The sequence below is a fragment of the Nomascus leucogenys genome, chromosome 7b (assembly GCF_006542625.1).
Source record: "Nomascus leucogenys isolate Asia chromosome 7b, Asia_NLE_v1, whole genome shotgun sequence".
Classification (NCBI taxonomy): Eukaryota; Metazoa; Chordata; class Mammalia; order Primates; family Hylobatidae; genus Nomascus; species Nomascus leucogenys.
In genome coordinates this window covers 49,127,416-49,147,647 of record NC_044387.1, presented here as the reverse complement: position 1 = coordinate 49,147,647, position 20,232 = coordinate 49,127,416, and the positions used below count along the sequence as shown (strand labels likewise).

At 48.8% G+C, this 20,232-nt stretch overlaps 1 protein-coding gene across 2 annotated transcripts in view; it reads left to right on the top strand.

Moving 5' to 3' along the window:
• Positions 1-17,390, top strand: part of UPB1 (beta-ureidopropionase 1) — a 45,598-nt gene extending 28,208 nt beyond the window's left edge. The window contains exons 7-11 of one of the 2 annotated variants that reach the window (XM_003280826.3): positions 939-1,020; positions 2,807-2,849; positions 4,425-4,579; positions 6,517-6,623; positions 17,132-17,390. In XM_003280826.3, coding sequence (XP_003280874.1) covers positions 939-1,020; positions 2,807-2,849; positions 4,425-4,579; positions 6,517-6,600 — 364 coding nt within the window. In that variant the 3' untranslated portion in view covers positions 6,601-6,623; positions 17,132-17,390. Of the gene's footprint in view, positions 1-938; positions 1,021-2,806; positions 2,850-4,424; positions 4,580-6,516; positions 7,398-17,131 lie in introns of those variants that run through there. The other variant, XM_003280825.3, reaches the window with a different exon arrangement.
• The last annotated feature ends 2,842 nt before the right edge of the window (positions 17,391-20,232 follow it).

The following is a 20,232-nucleotide window of genomic DNA, read 5'->3' as shown; positions in this document are numbered from 1 at the left end:
ATGTTCCTCAGACAAAAGATAATTAGTGACAAGAAGGCCCACTAGATTACATATCACATCTTAGTTGGCGGGCCAGAGAAGGACAGGGTCTCTGGTTGGGGCCGTGTCTCCCATCGCATTCCCCCTTTGCATGTGCTGGAGTGAGGAAGGCCCACAGCTCAGCCAAGCCCGTGGGGTGCCTCCCTCCTGGGCCACTCCCACACTGGCCAGTAAGAGAACCAGGGAGCCTTTACTTAGAGACTCAAGGTTCAGAAGAGGGAAATGGGAAGTCACTGGGAAATGGTCCAGCTTGGAGGAGGTGATCCTGCTGCAGAATCTGACCCCTTATCCTATTACCTAAGTTCCTTTCTTGTTTACTGGCCCTGAAATCGCCCGCTTTGGAGATTGCCTTGCAAGGCAGCATAGCAGAGTAGGAGAGTTAGGGTAGGGCAGGTAGAGCCTGCGCTCAGCCCTCACAGGCCCTGCACAAGCCCGCCAGGCCCCCAGCTCCTGGCATTCACCAGGAGAGGTTCTGCCCAGCCCAGCAGGTGGGTTCCAGGAGAAGGGATGGAGGTGGGAAGTGGTGGTTATGGAACTCCTACAACTTGGATCTTCACCTGCATGGTCATTCAGTCTTCATAGTCTTCCTTCGAGGACATTTCAGAAAAGGAAACTGAGGTTCAGGATGAGGATTTGATCCAGGGCTGCCAATTCTTCTGACAGAGCACAGCCACATGGCTTATGCCTGCAGCAGGCCCTTCCCAGAGGCTGTTCAGGCCAGGGCAAGGTGCTGAGGACAGGCTGGCCTGCTTGCAGGTTTGGGGTGTGACCGGTGAGTCTCCTGGCTGTCCCTACCACTGGCCCAGGAAAGCCTGCAGCCAGGCCAGGCTCAGGGCTGAGCATCCACTGAGTCTGGCTGGAAAGTTGGCAACCTGGTTCCTCTTGGTCCTCTCTTACAGCGAGTCCCTGTGGCCCATCGAGGCCAGAAACGCAGCCATTGCCAATCACTGCTTCACCTGCGCCATCAATCGTGTGGGCACCGTAAGTCCCGAGGTCTGCCTGGGGAGAGGAGCCACCACCTGCTGACCCTGGTGGGGACACCCCGTTCCCTCTGCACACGTGCCACAAATCCTAGGGTCCGGAAAGGGGTAAAACTGGCTTGGTCTGTTACTTTTCAAGATATCTCTGTCCTCCTGTTTTTTCTGTTTTTGTATTTGGCTGAAGCCATTTTGAAAAGATCTTTGACATGGCAGTTCTCACCCTATCACATCCAAGTATCCAGTTTATTTTCCCCATTGACCCCATACACTTAACAGTACTTCCTCATCCTTATTAATCGGATAGCAAACTCTAATCAGAGGATCTTTTCAGTCTGAGATAACCAAGGTTTCCACACTAAGTCTATCTGACTTCTAGCAGCATAAAGAAACCTGATGTTTTGGCTGGGTTTGGTGGTTCATGCCTGTAATCCCAACACTTAGGCTGGCAGATCACCTGAGGTCAGAAGTTTGAGACCCACCTGGCCAGCGTAGCAAAACGCTGTCTCTACTAAAAATATAAAAATTAGCAGGGCAGGCTGGCACATGCCTGTAATTCCAGCTACTCAGGAGGCTGGGGCACGAGAATAGTTTGAACAAGGAGGCAGAGGTTGCAGTGAGCCAAGATTGCACCACTGCACTCCAGCCTGGGTGACAGAGTGAGACTCTGTCAAAAAAAATAAAGGCCAGGGTGGCTCACGCCTGTAATCCCAGCACTTTGGGAGACCGAGGCGGGTGGATCACATGAGGTCAGGAGTTCGAGACCAGCCTGGCCAACATGGAGAAACCCCATCTCTACTGAAAATACAAAAAATTAGCCGGGCATGGTGGTAGGCACCTGTAATCCCAGCTACTAGGGAGGCTGAGGCAGGAGAATCACTTGAACCTGGGAGGTGGAGGTTTCAGTGAGCCAAGGTCGCATCATTGCACTCCAGCCTTGGCAACAAAAATGAAACTCCATTTCCAAAATAAATAATAAATAAAAAGAAAAGAAACCTAATGTTTTAGTTAGCCTGTGTAACCCCATCACAGGTTGATGTACAGTTTCCATTAGGCTCTGGGGGAAATACTGAAAGCAGTGTGTATACCCACCCACTGCCTTCACAGACCCCGGCCAGGCATTTTAATTACCTCAGGCCGGGCGCGATGGCCCACGCCTGTAATCCCAGCACTTTGGGAGGCCGAGGCGGGCGGATCACGAGGTCAGGAGATCAAGACCATCCTGGCTAACACGGTGAAACCCCGTCTCTACTAAAAAAATACAAAAAAATTAGCCGGGCTAGGTGGCAGGCACCTGTAGTCCCAGCTACGCGGGAGGCTGAGGCAGGAGAATGGTGTGAACCCCGGGGGACGGAGCCTGCAGTGAGCCGAGATCGCGCCACTGCACTCCAGCCTGGGTGAAAGAGCGAGACTCCTTCTCAAAAAAACAAACAAACAACAAAACAAAACAAATTACTTCAGGCAGGCCAGCCTCAGGTGCCCACAGCCCTGAGAACTAGTCTGTGCCCAGTGTCTTTCTCTTCTCTCAGATTATGAACTCCCCAAAGGCACCATCCAGGTTTTTACCCCGCTTGTCAAATTCCCCTCTGGCCCAGGGCTGGCTGCTCAGCAGGGGTGTTTAATAAGCACTTAATTGCCCGGTGAACACAGACCATTCCAGCTCACTTTAACTGTTTCCTGGCTGACTCGCCTCTCGGCCTGATTGCCCTGCTCATCTGGCTGAGTGAACTGGAATGAGTGTAGTGGTAGTGCCACCTATAGGTTCCTCTTACCTTGGTCTTATTTCACAGGAGCACTTCCCGAACGAGTTTACCTCTGGAGATGGAAAGAAAGGTATGTCCCATGAACCATGGTGGCTGCAGTTGAGGAGTGGGCCTTCCTCTCCTCTTCTCTGTCTGCTTCCTCTGGTCAGGATCTGCCACACAGATCATGTCTGCATGCCTGGCACCTAGGAGGAGGCACCAACTCCTCTCTGCTTTATTGCTTGCAGTGTGGGAATCGGGCTGTGGCTGGGGTGTGGATAGGCAGTCCTGAGCTTGAGGAGTGGGTTGGACTCCATCCATTCCCCGGGACTGGTGTGAAGATGAACCAAGAGGATGCAGGGGATCCTCTGTGAGCTCTCTGAAAGGGAGAGGTGCTCTCATCCAGCCCACAGATCTCCCTCTCCACTTTCCTTTGTCCTTGTCCCCCCTCCCCTTGCCCAAACCAGCTGTACAGATGCCACAGGGCATTGGCATGGATGGCCCTGGGTTTCTAGAGTCCATGGCTTTTTTTGATCCAAGGGCACATACCACTTAACCTCTGCTAAGAACCCTAAAGACTCCTTTCCCATGTCTCTGGCCAAGAATAAGGGAGGTAGGGACTGCCCCCCTCACCAAGGAGGTATCTGAACTAGCTCAGAGTGTCCTCTAGAAAGCCGGGAGGGGGCCAGGCATGGTGTCTCATGCCTGTAATCCCAGTACTTTGGGAGGCTGAGGCGGGCGGATCACCTGAGGTTGGGAGTTTGAGGCCAGCCTGACCAACATGGAGAAACCCAGTCTCTACTAAAAACAAAAAAAAAAACAAAAAAAAAAAACAAAAAATTAGCCGGGTATGGCGGCCCATACCTATAATCCCAGCTACTCAGGAGGCTGAGGCAGGAGAATCGCTTGAACCCAGGAGGTGGAAGTTGTGTTGAGCCGACATCGCGCCATTGCACTCCAGCCTGGGCAACGGGAGGGAAACTCCATCTAAAAAAAAAAGAAAAAAAAAAAAAAAAAGCCGGAAGGGGTTGAGTGAGTCCGTTTTCTAGGAAAACACTTCCTGAAAGGGTCCCAGATGCTGCCACTTCAGGCCCCCAACTTCTAGAGTCCCTGATCCTAGTTAACTTACTGCAAATAGAGACGCAGAAAGGGCAGGGGAATGAGCGTCCACTGGGTGCCTGCTGCATCTGGGCCATGCTAGGCCCTGCCCAGCCCCCCCTGCTCCTTACACATGTGTTGGGTGGCTGCTAGTCCTCCCTGACTGGTGAAGGGACCAAGGCCTGGAGGGAGGGTAAGGGTGATGCAGCTGGCAAGGCAGATGAAGGCAGAGCCTCCAGCTCACTGTGAGGGCCCCCATAGGCAGCCCCCAGAGTGTGACTTTCTGGTTTCCTTAGCCTGTGGGTGGAAGTGACACCTCTCAGAAGGGTGACATTTAGACATTTCCCCAGGGGCACAGGGGAGCAGCATAAGGGGGCCATTTGCAGCAATTTGCTGGGCCTTCAGGCCTGAGATGAGAGACAGGCCTTTTGGGCCTCAGCATTTTGCAGACACTGGGGAGGATGGCATGGACTCCGTGTCCTGGGCCTGCCTCAAGGTGCCTGACCCTCTGTGGAGCCCACAGTGCATCTACACAAGCTCACAGATGTGTTTCTTTGTTCCTTTAAAGCTCACCAGGACTTTGGCTACTTTTATGGCTCGAGCTATGTGGCAGCCCCTGACAGCAGCCGGACTCCTGGGCTGTCCCGTAGCCGGGATGGACTGCTAGTTGCTAAGCTCGACCTAAACCTCTGCCAGCAGGTGAATGATGTCTGGAACTTCAAGGTAGGTCCCCAGGACCCCTGTTGTTGCCTGCTCCTCTGCTTTGGCCCTCATCCTGCTCTTAGGAACTGCTGTTGTGGGGTTGCCCATGGCAGCATGAGGTACCAGCTCCCACCCAAGGGCTCTGTGTGAGCTGAGGGCTGAATCTCTGCCTCCTTGCTGGCTCCCGGGAGGAACAGTTGGGTCAAACAATGTACAGGCAGCAGGCTGCAATAAATTCTCCTTTCATCTGATTTAGATTCTGGGTGCCTTCAGACAAATTAATCTCAATTTCATTTGTCCAGAGAATAGAATGGATTGGCTCCTCTAATCCTTTTTCCTTTCCAGGCATTTGCACTTATCACAAGATAAATGTGCATGTCTGGTTCTGCTTGTGGCCAGTCCCTGCAGTCTAGGCCTTGACGATAGCAGGAAATGGGTCATGCAGAGAAATGGAATCTAGGCCTGGCTCTGTCACAGCCTTCCTTCCTTGGTCACCTTAATTAAGCTCCTTCTGCTCCCAAGCCTTAGTACTCCCAGTTGTAAAGTAAGGGGCTTAACTCAAAGGTCCCATGCTGGCTTTGACACCTAATGCCCTGTGATGTCAGGAGTCAGAGGAATGGAGATGTCTGCCCTCCTGGGATGGGACTCCACCCTAGAAGGGCCCACAGCTTCAGAGTTTGCTGTATTAGTGTCCGAAAGTATTTCCACCAACTCAGCACCCCTTTTTCTTTTTTTGGTGGAGTAGGGAGCATGGAGACAAGGTCTTGGCTTTGTCATCTAGGCTGGACCAATGACACAACCATAGATCATGGCAGCCTTGACCTCCTAGGCTCAAGCCATTCTCCCGCCTCAGTCTCCTGAGTAACTGGGACTATAGGCATGCACCACCACAACACCCAGCTAATTTTTAAATTTTTTATAGAGACCGAGTCTCACTATGTTGCCCAGGCTGGTCTTGAACTCCTGGCTTCAAACAATCCTCCCACCTCGGGCTCCCAAAATACCAGGATTATAGACATAAGCCACTGTGCCCTGCCTCAGCCACCTTTTATAAGCAAATTGTGTATGCAAATATCCATTGTTATAACTGACTTTGCCCGGTGTGACTGAGAGACCACCAGGGCCTCTAATCCACCCAGACATGGGCTTTTGGCCTTGATCCTGTTTTCTGCGAATGGGTTCCTCAGTCTCGGATCCTTGTCAGACAAACAAGGTATTGGGCATGAGAGAGTCTCCTGATCTCTCTCTCCTCTTCCTGGGCAACTAGGATGAATGTAGGATTCCACCCAAATCAGAAGGGAGCCAAGAATGCTGGCCAACTCTTTTTAATAAGTATCCCAAGAGCAGTAAACCAAATGTTTTCTCATTAGACACTTCTTAGAAGCAGAAGCCTTCCCAACTTTGGTAATGGGCATGAGCTGCTGTCAAGGCTTTTGGGAGTAATCCACCTTGGGAAAGGAGGGAGGGAGGGAGGGCGTGCTGGGTGTGAGCACCGTAGGTGGGCTTTCCAACTCCACCAGCCTATGTATCCACGATGAGATGCCACATGGAGTTGACAGAATTCCAGGCCCATCCAGGAGCCCCTGGTTCAAATCCCAGCCTTTTCTACAACTGGCTGGTGACCTGGAGCAGGTCACTCTTCTCTGGGCTGTAGGCTGCTCTTTGGGGGAGCAACAGGACCACGGGACTCCCCTTCTCCGTCTTGCCTCAGCAGACCACACTTTCTGGATAGACAGGTCGAAGAGGTCACAGCAGCCAAGGCTGGGCTGTATGAGTCATTGTGGCATCTGTGAACTTTGCCACAGTACTAGAATCAGTGCCAAGAGGTCACTGTCAGTGAGCCTTCCTGATGCATTCCTGTCCCATGACTGCCCTCCAGTGGCAAGAGGTGGTGGCGTGTAAGTGATGGGGATTTATAAAACCAGAACCTCTAAAGTACATCTGTGTTTTGCTTTCAGATGACGGGCAGGTATGAGATGTACGCACGGGAGCTCGCTGAAGCTGTCAAGTCCAACTACAGCCCTACCATCGTGAAAGAGTAGCTGGCTTCAGTGCCTGCCTTGGGGTGAGGAAGACACCTCTGCCCCAGTGGATTAGCAAGTGTGGTAGGCTTAACGTGTCCAAGTTCTCCCCAATAACATTGTCCAGGTTGGCTTTAAAATCCCCAGGCAGGGGGAGAGTGGCATGGGGAGTGACTTCTTAATGGGTAAGGGGCTGCTTACTTCTGTGGTATTGGAAATGTTTGGGGACTAGGTAGAGGTGAATGTACTAAATGCCACTGAATTTGTATACTTCAGAATGTTTCAGTTATGTGAATTTTACCTCAACTAAAAAAAAAAAAAATGCCCAGGTACTGCTTGTGCAGGTGGATTTGAGGTTAGGCAGATGATGCTGTCCATCCTGTACACCAGTGGGAAGAGGGTGAGGGCTGATCCAGAGACCCTGAGCCTACAGCAAGGCTGTGGCGGGTGGGATGGTCTTTAGATGTGTCGGCTTAGCTAGGCCACAGTCACCAGTAATTCAATCAGACACTAATCTAGGTATTTTTGTGAAGGTATTTTGTAGATGTGACAGAAGTCCATTCCCAGTTGACTAAGTAAGTGAGATTATCTCAGATAATCTGGGTCAGCCTGACCTGATCAGTCAAAAGGCCTAAAGAACAGAGCTAAGGGCTTCCCTGAGGAAGAAATTCTGCCTGTGGACAGCAGCCCAGTGCTTGGCGAGAGTTCCTGACAGCCTGCCCTTCCTGATAGCCTGCCTTACAGAGTTTAGACATGACTAGCCAGCTCCTACAATTACTGAAGTCAATTCCTTGCAATAAATCTCAATATATACCCTACTGGTTCTGCTTCTCTAGTTGAATCTGACACAGATTTTGGTGCCAAAAGTGGTTTTAGAAAAATAGAATCTTAAAGGTGAGTTTTCTGCATTGGTTCTGGATTTTTTAGAATTCTTCCCTAGTTTGATTGAACTTAAAGGCATCAGTGACTCTATTTCCATAGAGTCAGGGTAAAGAGGGTAGTTGGTAGTCCACGGCATGGTGCAGCAATAGTAATTTATGTGCGAGGCCAGCCATTAGTCTGTGCCCAGAGTTCCAGCCTGCCCTTTCTGATGGCTTGTCCTGTGGATATCAGACTTGCCTGACCAGATTCCATCATCATGGAAGGTAATTTGTTGCACTAAATCCTTTCACATCTCTATCCATCACCTACTAATTCTGCTAGTACTGCTAATGTGGTTGAGCTCCATTTTACACATCAGATTACTCACCTCTCTACACCTTGGTTTTTACATCTGTAAAATGGGACTGGGCCAGGTGTGGTGGGGTGGCTTATGCCTGTGATCCCAGCACTTTGGGAAGCCAAAGCAGGTGGATCACTTGAGGTCAGGAGTTCAAGACCAGCCTGGCCAACATGGTGAAACCCCGTCTCTACTAAAAATACAAAAATTAGCTGGGCATGGTGGCGCATGCCTATAATCCCAGCTACTCAGCAGGCTGAGGTATGAGAATTGCTTGAATCTGGGAGGCAAAGGCTGCAGTGAGCCGAGATCATGCCACTGTGCCTGGGCAACAGAGTGAGAGCCTATCTCCAAAAAAAAAAAAAAAAAAAGGGTTGGGGGGGACCATATTCCTGCTTTATGTCAAGACAGTGGTAAGAGACAGACTAGATGGGCCAGGGAGCCCCTTGGCAGTTATCAGTGCAGCGCCTAGTTAGCCTTGTCCCTGCACAACATGGCAAGAGTCCAATCTGCCAAGTCTCAAACAGCAGTTAACCAGAGTGTCGGGCTGGAGGTGGGGTCGAGATTCTGTAATTCCCCGCTTATTGTTCCCAATCAGAGAAGGCAGCTTCATCCCTTCACTGGCCCAGCAGCTGAATTATATGGAAACCTCCATGTCAGGGCTAGGGTACTCCTGGACAGCCACCAGGGATGAGAAACCCTGATGGAGCTGCCTGGCCACAGCTCTGCGGTAACTTCCTTGAACTCTCTGTGCTGCAGGTTTTCACTTTACCTAATGGCCCTCCTTGTACCTTAAAAAAAAAAAAAAAAAAAAATTCCAGTCCTACAGACACGGTGAGCTTTTTTGCCTGGTCCTTTAGCTTTCAAAATTTAGTGTCAGCCAAGGCGGACAGATCACAAGGTCAAGAGATGGAAACCATCCTGGCCAACATGGTGAAACCCCATCTCTACTAAAAATACAAAAATTAGCTGGGCATGGTGGCACACGCCTGTAGTCCCAGGTACTTGGGAGGCTGAGGGAGGAGAATCGCTTGAACCCGGGAGGCAGAGGTTGCAGTGAGCCGAGATCACATCACTGCACTCCAGCTTGGCGACAGAGTGAGACTCCATCTCAAAAAAAAACCAACACAAAACAAAACAAAACAAAACACCTTAGTGTCTTTGGTTTCTAGAGGGTGTAATCAACCTAATACAGAAGCCAGCTTAGGTGACAAATTGGTGCATTTGTGAAACAGGCATGAATAAATAGACCACAACTCTTTGATCATCTGCAACTCTCATTGCCTGGAAACAGAACAGTCAGGCCCATCTTAGAGTATGCAGGCCCTGCACAGCCAAGGTCATTTCAAGGTTTAACTCATCCCTGGAACATGCAGATGCTCAGTAAACATTTGAATGAATCTATGGTGGCGGTTTTTGCTTCCTTGTGATCATTGCTGATGCTACAGGGCAGTCTCTCAGACAAGAAATTGCAGTGGTTCAGTGTACATGGCCTGCAGGCCCGTGAGCCCCTGTGCAATCTTGGATGAAGCCTTCTGACCCCTCAGTTTTCTCACCAGTAAGATAACAGGTGGCTGGGCTCAAGAATTTCTCCCTAGAAATTCTCAGTTCTAGCAGGCCACCTTCCTGCCAGGCTATAGCTTTATTGCCGGAATCTGGGGTGGAGTAGCTGAACTTCAGTATGCCCAAAAGAAAAAAAGGAGGCTGTGCATAGTGGCTCACATCTGTAATCCCAGCACTTTGGGAGACTGAGGCAGGGGGATGACTTGAGCTCAGGAGTTGAAGACCAGCCTGGACAACATAGACCTTGTCTCTATAAAATTAAAAAAAAATTAATAGAAAAAAAGGGCTAAGGCATTATTAAATATAAACCAGACCACGTATTAGACCACAAAAAAGTCTCAGTAAATTTAAAGATTAAAATCATAAAAGTGTATTTTCCCATCACAATGGAACAAAACTAGAAATCAGTAGTTGAAAGTTTTAAAAATTAAACAACGGCCGGGCGCGGTGGCTCATGCCTGTAATCCCAGCACTTTGGGAGGCCGAGGCGGGTGGATCCCAAGGTCAGGAGATCGAGACCATCCTGGCTCACATGGTGAAACCCTGTCTCTACTAAAAATACAAAAAATTAGCCAGGCGTGGTGGCGGGTGCCCGTAGTCCCAGCTACTCGGGAGGCTGAGGCAGGAGAATGTGAACCCAGGAGACGGAGCTTTCAGTGAGCCAAGATTGCCCCACTGCACTCCAGCCTGGGCGACAGAGCAAGACTCCATCTCAAAAAAAAAAAAAAAAAATTAACACACTTTTTGTTTTCTGAGACAGAGTCTTGCTCTGGCACAACTGTGGCTCACTGCAATCTCCGCCTCCCAGGTTCAAGTGATTCTCGTACCTCAGCCTCCCAAATAGCTGGGACTACAGGCACACGCCACCATGCCTGGCTAATTTTTGTATTTTTAGTAGAGACAGGGTTTTGCCGTGTTGGCCAGGCTGGTTTTGAACTCCTGGTCTCAAGTGATCCGCCCGCCTCAACCTCCCAAGGTGCTGAGATTACAGGCATCAGCCACCCTTCCTGACCAACAACGCACTTTTAAACAACCAATGGATCAAAAAAGAAATCATAAAGGAAGTTAGATATCTTGAGACACATGAAACAAAAACACACCAAAACCTATGGAATGCAGCAAAAGCAGTACTGAAAGAAATTTATAGCTATAAATGCTTACATTTAAAAAGAAGAGTCTGGGTATGGTGGCTCCCACCCATAATTCCAGCACTTTAGGAGGCTGAGGTGGGAGAATTGCCTGGCCGCTCTACAAAAAGTTTAAAAATTAGCCACAGATGGTGGTGCACACCTGTAGTCCCAGCTATTCCAGAGGCTGAGGTGAGAGGATTGCTTGAGTCCAGGAGTTTGAGGCTGCAGTGAGCTAAGTGAGCTATGATGGCACCACTGCACTCTAGCTTGAGCAACAGAGCAAGATCCTGTCTCTTAAAAAAAAAAAAAAAAAAAAAAAAAACTCAACAACTGAACTGTACACATTATTTACACATTAAGGCACAAAAAAAGAGCAAATGAAAGAGCTAACAGAAGGAAGCCAATAAGAACAGAGCTAGAAGGAAGATAACAGAGCTAGAGAATAGAAAAAGAAAAAGTCAACAAAATCAAAAGTTGCTTCTTCAAAAAGATCAACAAAATTGACAACCTTTAGCTAGATTGAGTAAGAAAAAGAGTCAAATTACTAAAAGGAGAAATGAAAATCAGGACACTACTACCAATTCTACAGAAGTAAAAAGGGTTATAAAGTACTACAGACAGTTGTATGGAAACAAACTGGATAGCCTAGATTAAATGGGCAAATTCCAGCTGGGCATGGTGGCTCAAATCTGTAATCCCAGCACTTTGGGAGGCCGAGGCTGGTGGATCACTTGAGGTCAGGAGTTCGAGACCAACCTGGCCAACATGGTGAAACCCTGTCTTACTAAAAATACAAAAATTAGCTGGGTATGGTGGCGTGCGCCTGTACTCCCAGCTACTTGGGAGGCTGAGGCACGAGAATCACTTGAACCCGAGAAACAGAGGTTGCAGTGAGCCAAGATTGTGCCACTGCACTCTAGCTTGGGCGACACAGAGTGAGATTCTGTCTCGAAAATGAATGAATGAGTGAATGAATGAATAGGCAAAGTCCTAAAAACAAAACCTACCAAGATTGAGTCATAAAGAAATATTAAAAAGCACAAACATCAGATCAAAAACTGAATAGTCGGAGATTTTACTCTATTTGCAAGCTAGGTTAGCCTACTGCAGTAGTTTCACAGATGCTCATAGAAGACGTACTTTTTTTTTTCTTGAGATGGAGCCTCGCTCTGTTGCCCAGGCTGAAGTGCAGTGGTGCAATCTCAACTCTCTGCCTCCTGGGTTCAAACGATTCTCCTGCTTCAGCCTCCTGAGTAGCTGGAATTACAGGCTCCTGCCACCACACCCAGCTAATTTTTGTATTTTTAGTAGAGACGGGATTTCACCATGTTGGCCAAGCTGGTCTCAAACTCCTGTCCTCAGGTGATCCACCCGCCTTGGCCTCCCAAAGTGCTGGGATTACAGGCATGAGTCACTGCACCCAACCAGACAAGACACTCTTGGATCAGACACAAAGGACAGTTTATTACAGCAATAGCAGTAGCCAGAGTACCAGCATTTTCTTACAGCCATTTCCCAAGCCTAGTTCCCTTAGGGCAACACAAAGAGGACCAAGTGAATCCTGCACATGCAGTGGATTTTACTGAGGAAAGGAGGAGGGAAGAGAGCTAACAGAATTTGCGTCTTTTATATTGGATGGTTGGTATGCCTTCCCTTTACACTAACGGGAGGCATTATCTCCACCAAGGTCACAAGAACACCTGTCCTTTGCTCTGTAGATGCAAAGCACCTCTATCTTCCAAGGCTATACCAGCTTCCTTGAAAAGATAGTCTAGAACAAAGGCCTTCACAGTTTTAGCTGACAAGACACATACAGAAATGTGAGAGACCTGTGGACAATTATCTCCCAATAATACCCACCCCTCATTTCTACATAGTCTTGGCTTCTGGCAATTTTCTTATGGGTATGCCATTTTATCAGTCACTGATTAATCTGACCAATAGGCATAGAGCAAATCAGTTCAGCGTGTCTCACAGAATTTAATTTAATGAACAGCATTTCAACAGAATGAGTCCAACCTGCAATATTAACCCCAGTCCTGACCCCAGGGTTTTCTTTTTTTTCTTTCTTTCTTTCTTTTTTTGAGATAGAGTCTCACTGTGTCGCCCAGGCTGGAGTGCAGTGGTGCAATTTCGGCTCACTGCAAGCTCTGCCTCCCGGGTTCATGCCATTCTCCTGCCTCAGCCTCCTGAGTAGCTGGGACTACAGACACCCACCACCACGCCTAGCTAATTTTGTTTTTGTATTTTTAGTAGAGATGGGGTTTCACCATGTTAGCCAGGATGGTCTTGATCTCCTGACCTTGTGATCCACCCACCTCAGCCTCCCAAAGTGCTAGGATTACAGGCGTGAGCCACCGCACCTGGCTGACCCCAGGGTTTTCAACTCAACAGGCTGAACAAATCCTATAAACCATCAAGGTCTACCTAAGAAAGCCAGGTGACTTTCTCAAATATTGACCTTTCCACTCAGACCAAGTCATTAATCCAGGTACAGCAGGATATATTAGATATTGCATAATCTCCACTGTTGGTTCACAGGGAGGAAGCCTAGGGCAAGTCTGTCATCCATACAACCTCCACCCTGGCCAGTGAGTTGCCACTGACCTGAATGCCTTCCAGGGGCAAGGTGGTACCACTGATCACCCAACTAAAGTTAGACAGATGTTGCATCACCTTTCCTAATCAGAGGACTCCTATCATAGGGATAATAAACGCACATAAGGAATGAGTCAATTATCAGTCCAAGAAGTTCCCCTGAGTAACCAAGGGCAGCCTCACTTTAGAAAGATCTTCACAGTTGTCAGCCAGGTGCGACGGCTCACGCCTGTCATCCTAGCACTTTGGGAGGCCAAGGCAGGTGGATCACCTGAGGTCAGGAGTTCGAGACCAGCCTGGCCAACATAGTGAAACCCTGTCTCTACCAAAAGTACAAAAAAATTAGCTGGGCATAGTGGCGGGTGCCTGTAATCCCAGCTCCTTGGGAGGCTGAGGCAGGAGAATCGCTTGAACCTGGGAAGCAGAGGTTGCAGTAAGCTGAGATCATGCCACTGCACTCCAGCCTGCATGACAGCAAGACTCCATCTAAAAAAAAAAAAATCTCCACAGTTGCCTGTGGGCTACATAATCTATTGGTGGTATTTGCTTAAACACTTGAAGGTCTCTTGACCACCCTAAAGGGGCAAGACACTATTTTGGGGAGGATGATGAGTTAATGTTTAGCCTCCACACAAGTTCAGTCACAAGGGCACATATCGTTACCCCTAGAAAATGTTTATAATTGTTGGAGGTCCCCCAAGTGGGACCTACATTTGTTGGGGCACAGGTCCTGGCCACCTGGTAGGGCTTCAGGTTCCCAGTTCACTTTTTTTTTTTTTTTTTGAGATGAAGTTTTGCTCGTCACCCAGGCTGGAATGCGGTGGTGCGATCTCGGCTCACTGCAAACTCTCCCTACTGGGTTCAAGTGATTCTCTTGCCTCAGCCTCCCAAGTAGCTTCCCAGTTTACTTTGAATAATTGAGTCTAGTCCTTGTATTTGGAAGGACAACCTGAGGGCAGTTAGTCCAATCTATCCCATTTGTCCATGCCACCAGCAAGGTGGCACTTGTTCTCTCCACAGAATGGCTGAGTGGGGTCTATGGGAATAGGGATGGGAACGACAACTGGTGGTATCACAGGTGATTTTCATGGAAGGTGCAGGAGCCAGGTACATCCCCTGCTCTTTCCAGTGGACTTCTGGTAAGGTTAATGGGAATGGCGAGCAAACCAAATGGTGGCCAAAGCCATCTGTTGTTGGGGCAAGGCAGAACCTACAGTCATTAAATTTCTTTTATTTGAGACAGGTTCTCAAGTCTTGCTCAGGCTGGACTGCAGTGGTGCCATCGCAGCTCACTGCAGCCTTGAATTCCTCGCCTCAAGCGATCCTCCCCTGCAACTTCCCAAGTAGCTGGGATTACAGGCAGGAGCCGCTATGCCCAGTTTTGCAGTCAGTTAAATTTAAGGTGCTTGCAAAAGCTTGGGAGAGCTGCACCAGGTCTTTTTTATGTTCATAAGGAAGTCTTCAGGGGCAATTATGGACAAAGATCATAAATTTTATCTCCTGGAATCCAAAGTATTTTCTATCTAGGTACCAGGATTGCTGCTCCCCCTCCCAAATTGGTGTCTCATTTTAGTACCGATAGTCACCTCTTTAAGGAAACAGAGGTGACTAGACTGACCAGTACCAGCCACCTCTTTTTCCAGTTATCCCTTTTGTGCACCTAGACTTTTTGATTGGAAGAGTCAGGTCCAAGAGGAACAAGGGCATGTTTACAAAATGCACGGGGACCCATTATGTTCCCCACTTTGTCCTGCATGTGCCACTCTAAGGGGTCTCGGCGAGCAGTGTACTTGCCCAAGTGGTCATTATTCTTATGCTCTAAGACCATGTCAGTCCAACAAGAGAATCCAGGTGGCTGAAACACAATCAGGTTTGAGCCCCTAGGCCCCCTTATAGTTGGACTGCCATCTAGAAGGTGTGCCCACCAGGCTGGCCTGGGGTTGCTGCTAGGGGAAAGCAAGCAAGCAACGTGCCCAGGAAGAGTCTGATCAGAATCCCAAATTTTAAAAATAGGTCTTTATAACCTTCCTACACCTCTTCATTCAGATACACCTTTCTAGGAAGTAGCCTTTTTAAAGACAGCTGCATTTGGTGACCAAAATGTTATAATAGGGCCAGGCGCATTGGCTCATACCTGAAATCCCAGCACTTTGGGAGGCTGAGATGGGAGGACTGCTCGAGGCCAGGAGTTCGAGACCAACTTGGTCAACATAGCAAGACCCCATCTCTACTTAAAAAAGAAAAAGAAAAAGCGGGGTGCAGTAGCTCACATCTTTAATCCCAGCACTTTGGGAGGCTGAGGTGGGTGGATCTCTTGAGGTCTGGAGTTCAAGACTAGCATGGCCAACATGGGGAAACACTGTCTCTACTAAAAATACAAAAATTAGCTGGACGTGGTGGCGTGTGCCTGTAATCCAAGCTACTTGGGAGGCTGAGGCAGGAGAATGGCTTGAACTCAAGAGGCAGAGCCAAGATCGCACCACTGCACTCCAGCCTGGGCGACAGAGCGAGACTCCGTCTTGAAAAACAAAAACAAAACAAAATGCTTTTTCAAAGTGTGTGGACCAGGAGGGAGGGAGAAGAGTAGAGTCAGAGACCTTGAGTTGACTTTTTTTTTTTTTTTTTTGAGACGGACTCTTGCTCTGTCGCCCAGGCTGGAGTGCAGTGGCGTGATCTCGGGTCACTGCAACCTCTGCCTCCCATGTTCAAGCGATTCTCCTGCCTCAGCCTCCAGAGTAGCTGGGATTACTGGCACCTGCCACCATGCCCGGCTAATGTTTGTATTTTTAGTAGAGATGGGGTTTCTCCACATTGTCAGGCTGGTCTCGAACTCCCAACCTCAGGTGATCTGCCTGCCTCGGCCTCCCAAAGTGCTGAGATTACAGGCATGAGCCACCGCACCCGGCCTAGTTTTTGAGGAAGCCATTCTAATACTCAGCAATGCCAGAATCTCATGATGGCAGGAGTGTGGAAGATCTTTTGAATACCACTATTGTTGAGTGGCTTTTGTGATAAAAGGTGCACCATTGTCACACTGCAGATGGTCCAGAGAGCCAAAACATGACACAGACTGGTTTCAAGGGTTGCAGTGGTATGCCCAGAGCTGGCTGATAGGACTGGTACAATCCAATAACCTGAAAAAGTGTCAACAGTGGTAAGGCACCACCAATAGCCCCAAGAAGTCAAAGGTCTAATGAAGTTGATCTGCCATGAGCAGGCTGGGGCCATGCCCTGTGCAAGATGACCTCCTCCTATGCAAGAGAAATGGGCCAACCTTTGGTAGGAATCACAGCCTGGTATGTGGTGGTAGCCTCTGCATCAGAAATAGTCCTTTCCAGCTGGGTGCGGTGGCTCACGCCTGTAATCCCAGCAATTTGGGAAGCCAAGGTGGGTGGATCACTTGAGGTCAGGAGTTCGAGACCAGCCTGGCCAATATGGTGAAACCCTGTCTCTACTAAAAATACAAAAATTAACTGGGCATGGTTGTGCGTGCCTGTAATTCCAGCTACTTGGGAGGCTGAGGCAGGAGAATCATTTGAACCCGGGAGGCGGAGGTTGTAGTGAGCCGAGATGGTGCCACTGCACTCCAGCCTGGGTGACAGAGTGAAACTCCATCTCAAAAAAACAAGCAAACCGCCCCCTCCCCTGCCCCCCCCACACACAAATTGTCTTTTCCATTGTGCCCAGTCCATGATGGTGGATGTGTTGCCATGTCCAGCACAATGATGGATCCCAGTGGCTAGTGCAGGCGCCCTCAACGGCCTTATTTCAGTTGGTCTTATCAGAGAACAGGCTTCAACCATGGACATCTACATGTGTGACCCAGACAGAGCAATCACAGCCAAAACTTATTTCCATAGTTCATGACCCCAAAGATGGGTGTCTTTAATCTGCCAGTTGAGGTTTCCTAAGTGTCAGACCAAACACCTAGGCCATTGGCAACACTCCAAGAGTCAGTAAAAATATAACAAGGGTTACCAAAAGGAGTATTGGCTCAGGGCCTGTTGAGCAGAGTTACTCATCCATTTTCTGTTCTGCGCAGCTGCTTCTGAGGGTGAACAGCCACAGCAGCCCTGTGGCCACCATGAAGCTTCCACTTCATCAGACCATCAGTGAACCAGGCCCTGGCATTTAGGAGAACCTCTGTGAACTGAGGTTCCTGTTGACCCAGTGACTTTGCTTTGGTGGAGTAGGGGATATAAGTGTCCCCCAAAGGGTTAGCTGCCAGTTTTTTCATGTAAAACTGAGATGTCAGAAGGGCTAGACTAGCTGTGTTCTTAAATATACCGTTTCCATTTTAAGTACACGTACATTCCATAAAGCCAGCCTTTCGTGGGTCAGGTATTCTGTTGTAAGAAGAACCCAGATAGTAAGCTTTTCAAAAGAGGTGTCCCTGGCCACTGTGTCAGGGAGACAGGCAGTAAGTCCAAAACAGGGGCACCTCTGGGTACAGTCTGCTTCCCTTTGCCAAACGTTCCAATTAGCAAAATTAGTCACAGAGACTTATATAGCTTAAAGGGATCATTGGGTTGTGAGGACCCACAGGTAGAGAGTGGGCTTGCTGGACAACTTACAATACAGCTTTCTGGCCTGGGCCCTGCTCTAAAGGGTGCTGGTTGGCAAGTTAGCAGATGTAAAGGACCAAGTAGGATGCCCAAGTGAGGTATACGCTGTCTCCAATACCCAAAGAGTCTGAGAAGGTGCAGGGCCTTCTTTTTTTGGTGGTGGTGGAAGGACCACCTGCAGCTTTTCCTTGACTCCTGGAAGGATTAAACATTGTGAACTGGCCGAGTGTGGTGGCTCACGCATGTAATCCCAGCACTTTGGGAGGCCAAGACTGGCGGATCACTTGAGGCCAGGAGTTCAAGACCAGCCTGGCCAACATGGTAAAACTCCGTCTCTACTCAAAATACAAAAGTTAGCTGGGTGTGGTGGCATGTGCCTGTAATCCCCACTACTTGGGAGGCTGAGGCAGAAGAATCACTTGAACCTGAGAGGCAGAGGTTGCAGTGAGCCGAGATTGCACCACTGTACTCCAGCCCAGGTGACAGAGCGAGACTGCATCTCAAAAAAAAAAAAAAAAAAACCAAACAAACAAACAAAAACTTGTGAATCAGCAGTTGTATTCCAAGAAATGGAATTTTGTCAGGGATTGTCAGTCCCTGCTGCTGGTAGAGATGTGGTAACACTATGATCAGAATCTCCAACACTCGGGCTGTTGACTTGCCATCCAAGAGGACGTCATCTGTATGGTGAAAATTTTGGACATCAGAGGGCAGAAGGACTGAGTTAAACCCTGACTCACCCACGGCGGGTAAATGGCAGGGGAGCTTATCCCACTGGCATTGACTAAGAGAACCCCCTTTGGCACTTCAGGGCTGGAAGGAGAAGCACCAGTTCCTACCACAGATTCAGGTATAGATGCAACAAAACCAAGACTTCGAATTGTCCCAAAGGGCCCTACAGCACTTGGATTTTTCTCTCTGCACTGTGAAACTTGCCCAAACCCTGTCAGTTGAATTTGGAAACTCCCTTTCCCCCATGAGACCAGGTGGGATGGTGGCTTATGCACCCATATCCAAGAGACATACAAGTTTCAAGGCACTTTTGTCCCCAGTGTACCTTAGCATACTCAGGTGTTCACGGCTTTTGTTCCCCCTTGAGGACAGGGAGACCTCATCCCTATCCGTCATCGTTTCTCCTTAAAGCAGCTGAGGTTGAGGTAGAGAATAAGTGAGGGACCAGGGATTGTGGGCAAGAGACTTGTGGGCATGAGACTGGTTCTGTGCCATTAAATGAGGGCACATTTACTTCTAGGTTCAAAGAGTGTGGCAGCAATTTGTGGCTCAAACAAATGAGTTTCCAATATTTTCAGCCCACCCACAGCCCTGTATCAAGTGGCAAGGCCATCATTACTATTTATTTCAGCTTTGGGGATCCCTTGACTCCATAGCCACATTGCTTTCTGGTTGAGGCCCCAGGGATTTTGTTCTTCGCTGACTCAGACTAGACGTAAAGCCAGAGTGCCAGCATTTTCTTGCACTGATTCTCCATCCAGAGGGATTGGAAGCCAGGGGACACCTGCACTTACAGAAACCTGTAATAAGAGGGGAATCCTAAGTTTAAATAACATGAAGCCTTTTTTTAAAAAAAGTTTTTTTTTTTTTTTTTTTTTTTTTTTAATGAGAAGGTCTCACTCTGTCACCTAGGCTGGAGTGCAGTGGTTTAATCATGGCTTACTGCAGCCTTGACCTCCTGGGCTCAAGCATCTTCACAACTCAGCTTCCCGAGTAGCTGGGACCACAGGTGTGCACCACCATGCCTGGCTAATTTTTTGTATTTTTGGTGGAGATGAGCTTTCACCATGTTGCCCAGACTAGTCTCAAACTCCTGAGCTCAAGTGATCTGCTTGCCTTGGCCTTCCAAGGTTGGGATTACAGGTGTTAGTCACTGTGCCTGGCCATTTTTTGTTTGAGACAGGGTCTTGCCCTGTTGCCCAGGCTGGAGTACAGTAGCACGATCACAGCTCACAGCAGCCTTGACCTCCTGGGCTCAGGAGGTCCTGTCACCTCAGCTTCCTGAAGAGCTGGGACCACAGGCACATGCCACCATGCTCGGCTAATTTTTTGTATTTTTTGTAGAGACAGGGTTTTGCCATGCTGCCCAGGCTAGTCTCAAACTCCTGGGCTCAAATGATCCACCTACCTCAGCCTCTCAAAGTGCTAGGATTACAGGCATGAGCCACTGTGCCTGGCCCCACACAAGTCTTGGACTTCTAGCCTCAAGTGATCCTCCAGCCTTTGCCTCCCAAAGTACTGGGATTACCGGCATGAACCACTACACCTGGTCACCTGAAGCTTTTCTACTGGGCAGTACATCTTGCTCCTTCCACCATTCCTTGTAGGAGAGAGTGTCTCCTGAATCCTGGGTGACATCAAAGGATTCAAATTCTGCCTCCCCTTTATTATTATTATTTTTTTGAGACAGAGTTTCGCTCTTGTTGCCCAGGCTGGAGTGCAATGATGTGATCTCAGCTCACCACAACCTCCGCCTCCCGGGTTCAAGCAATTCTCCTGCCTCAGCCTCCTGAGTAGCTGGGATTACAGGCATGCGCCACCATGCCCGGCTAATTTTGTATTTTTA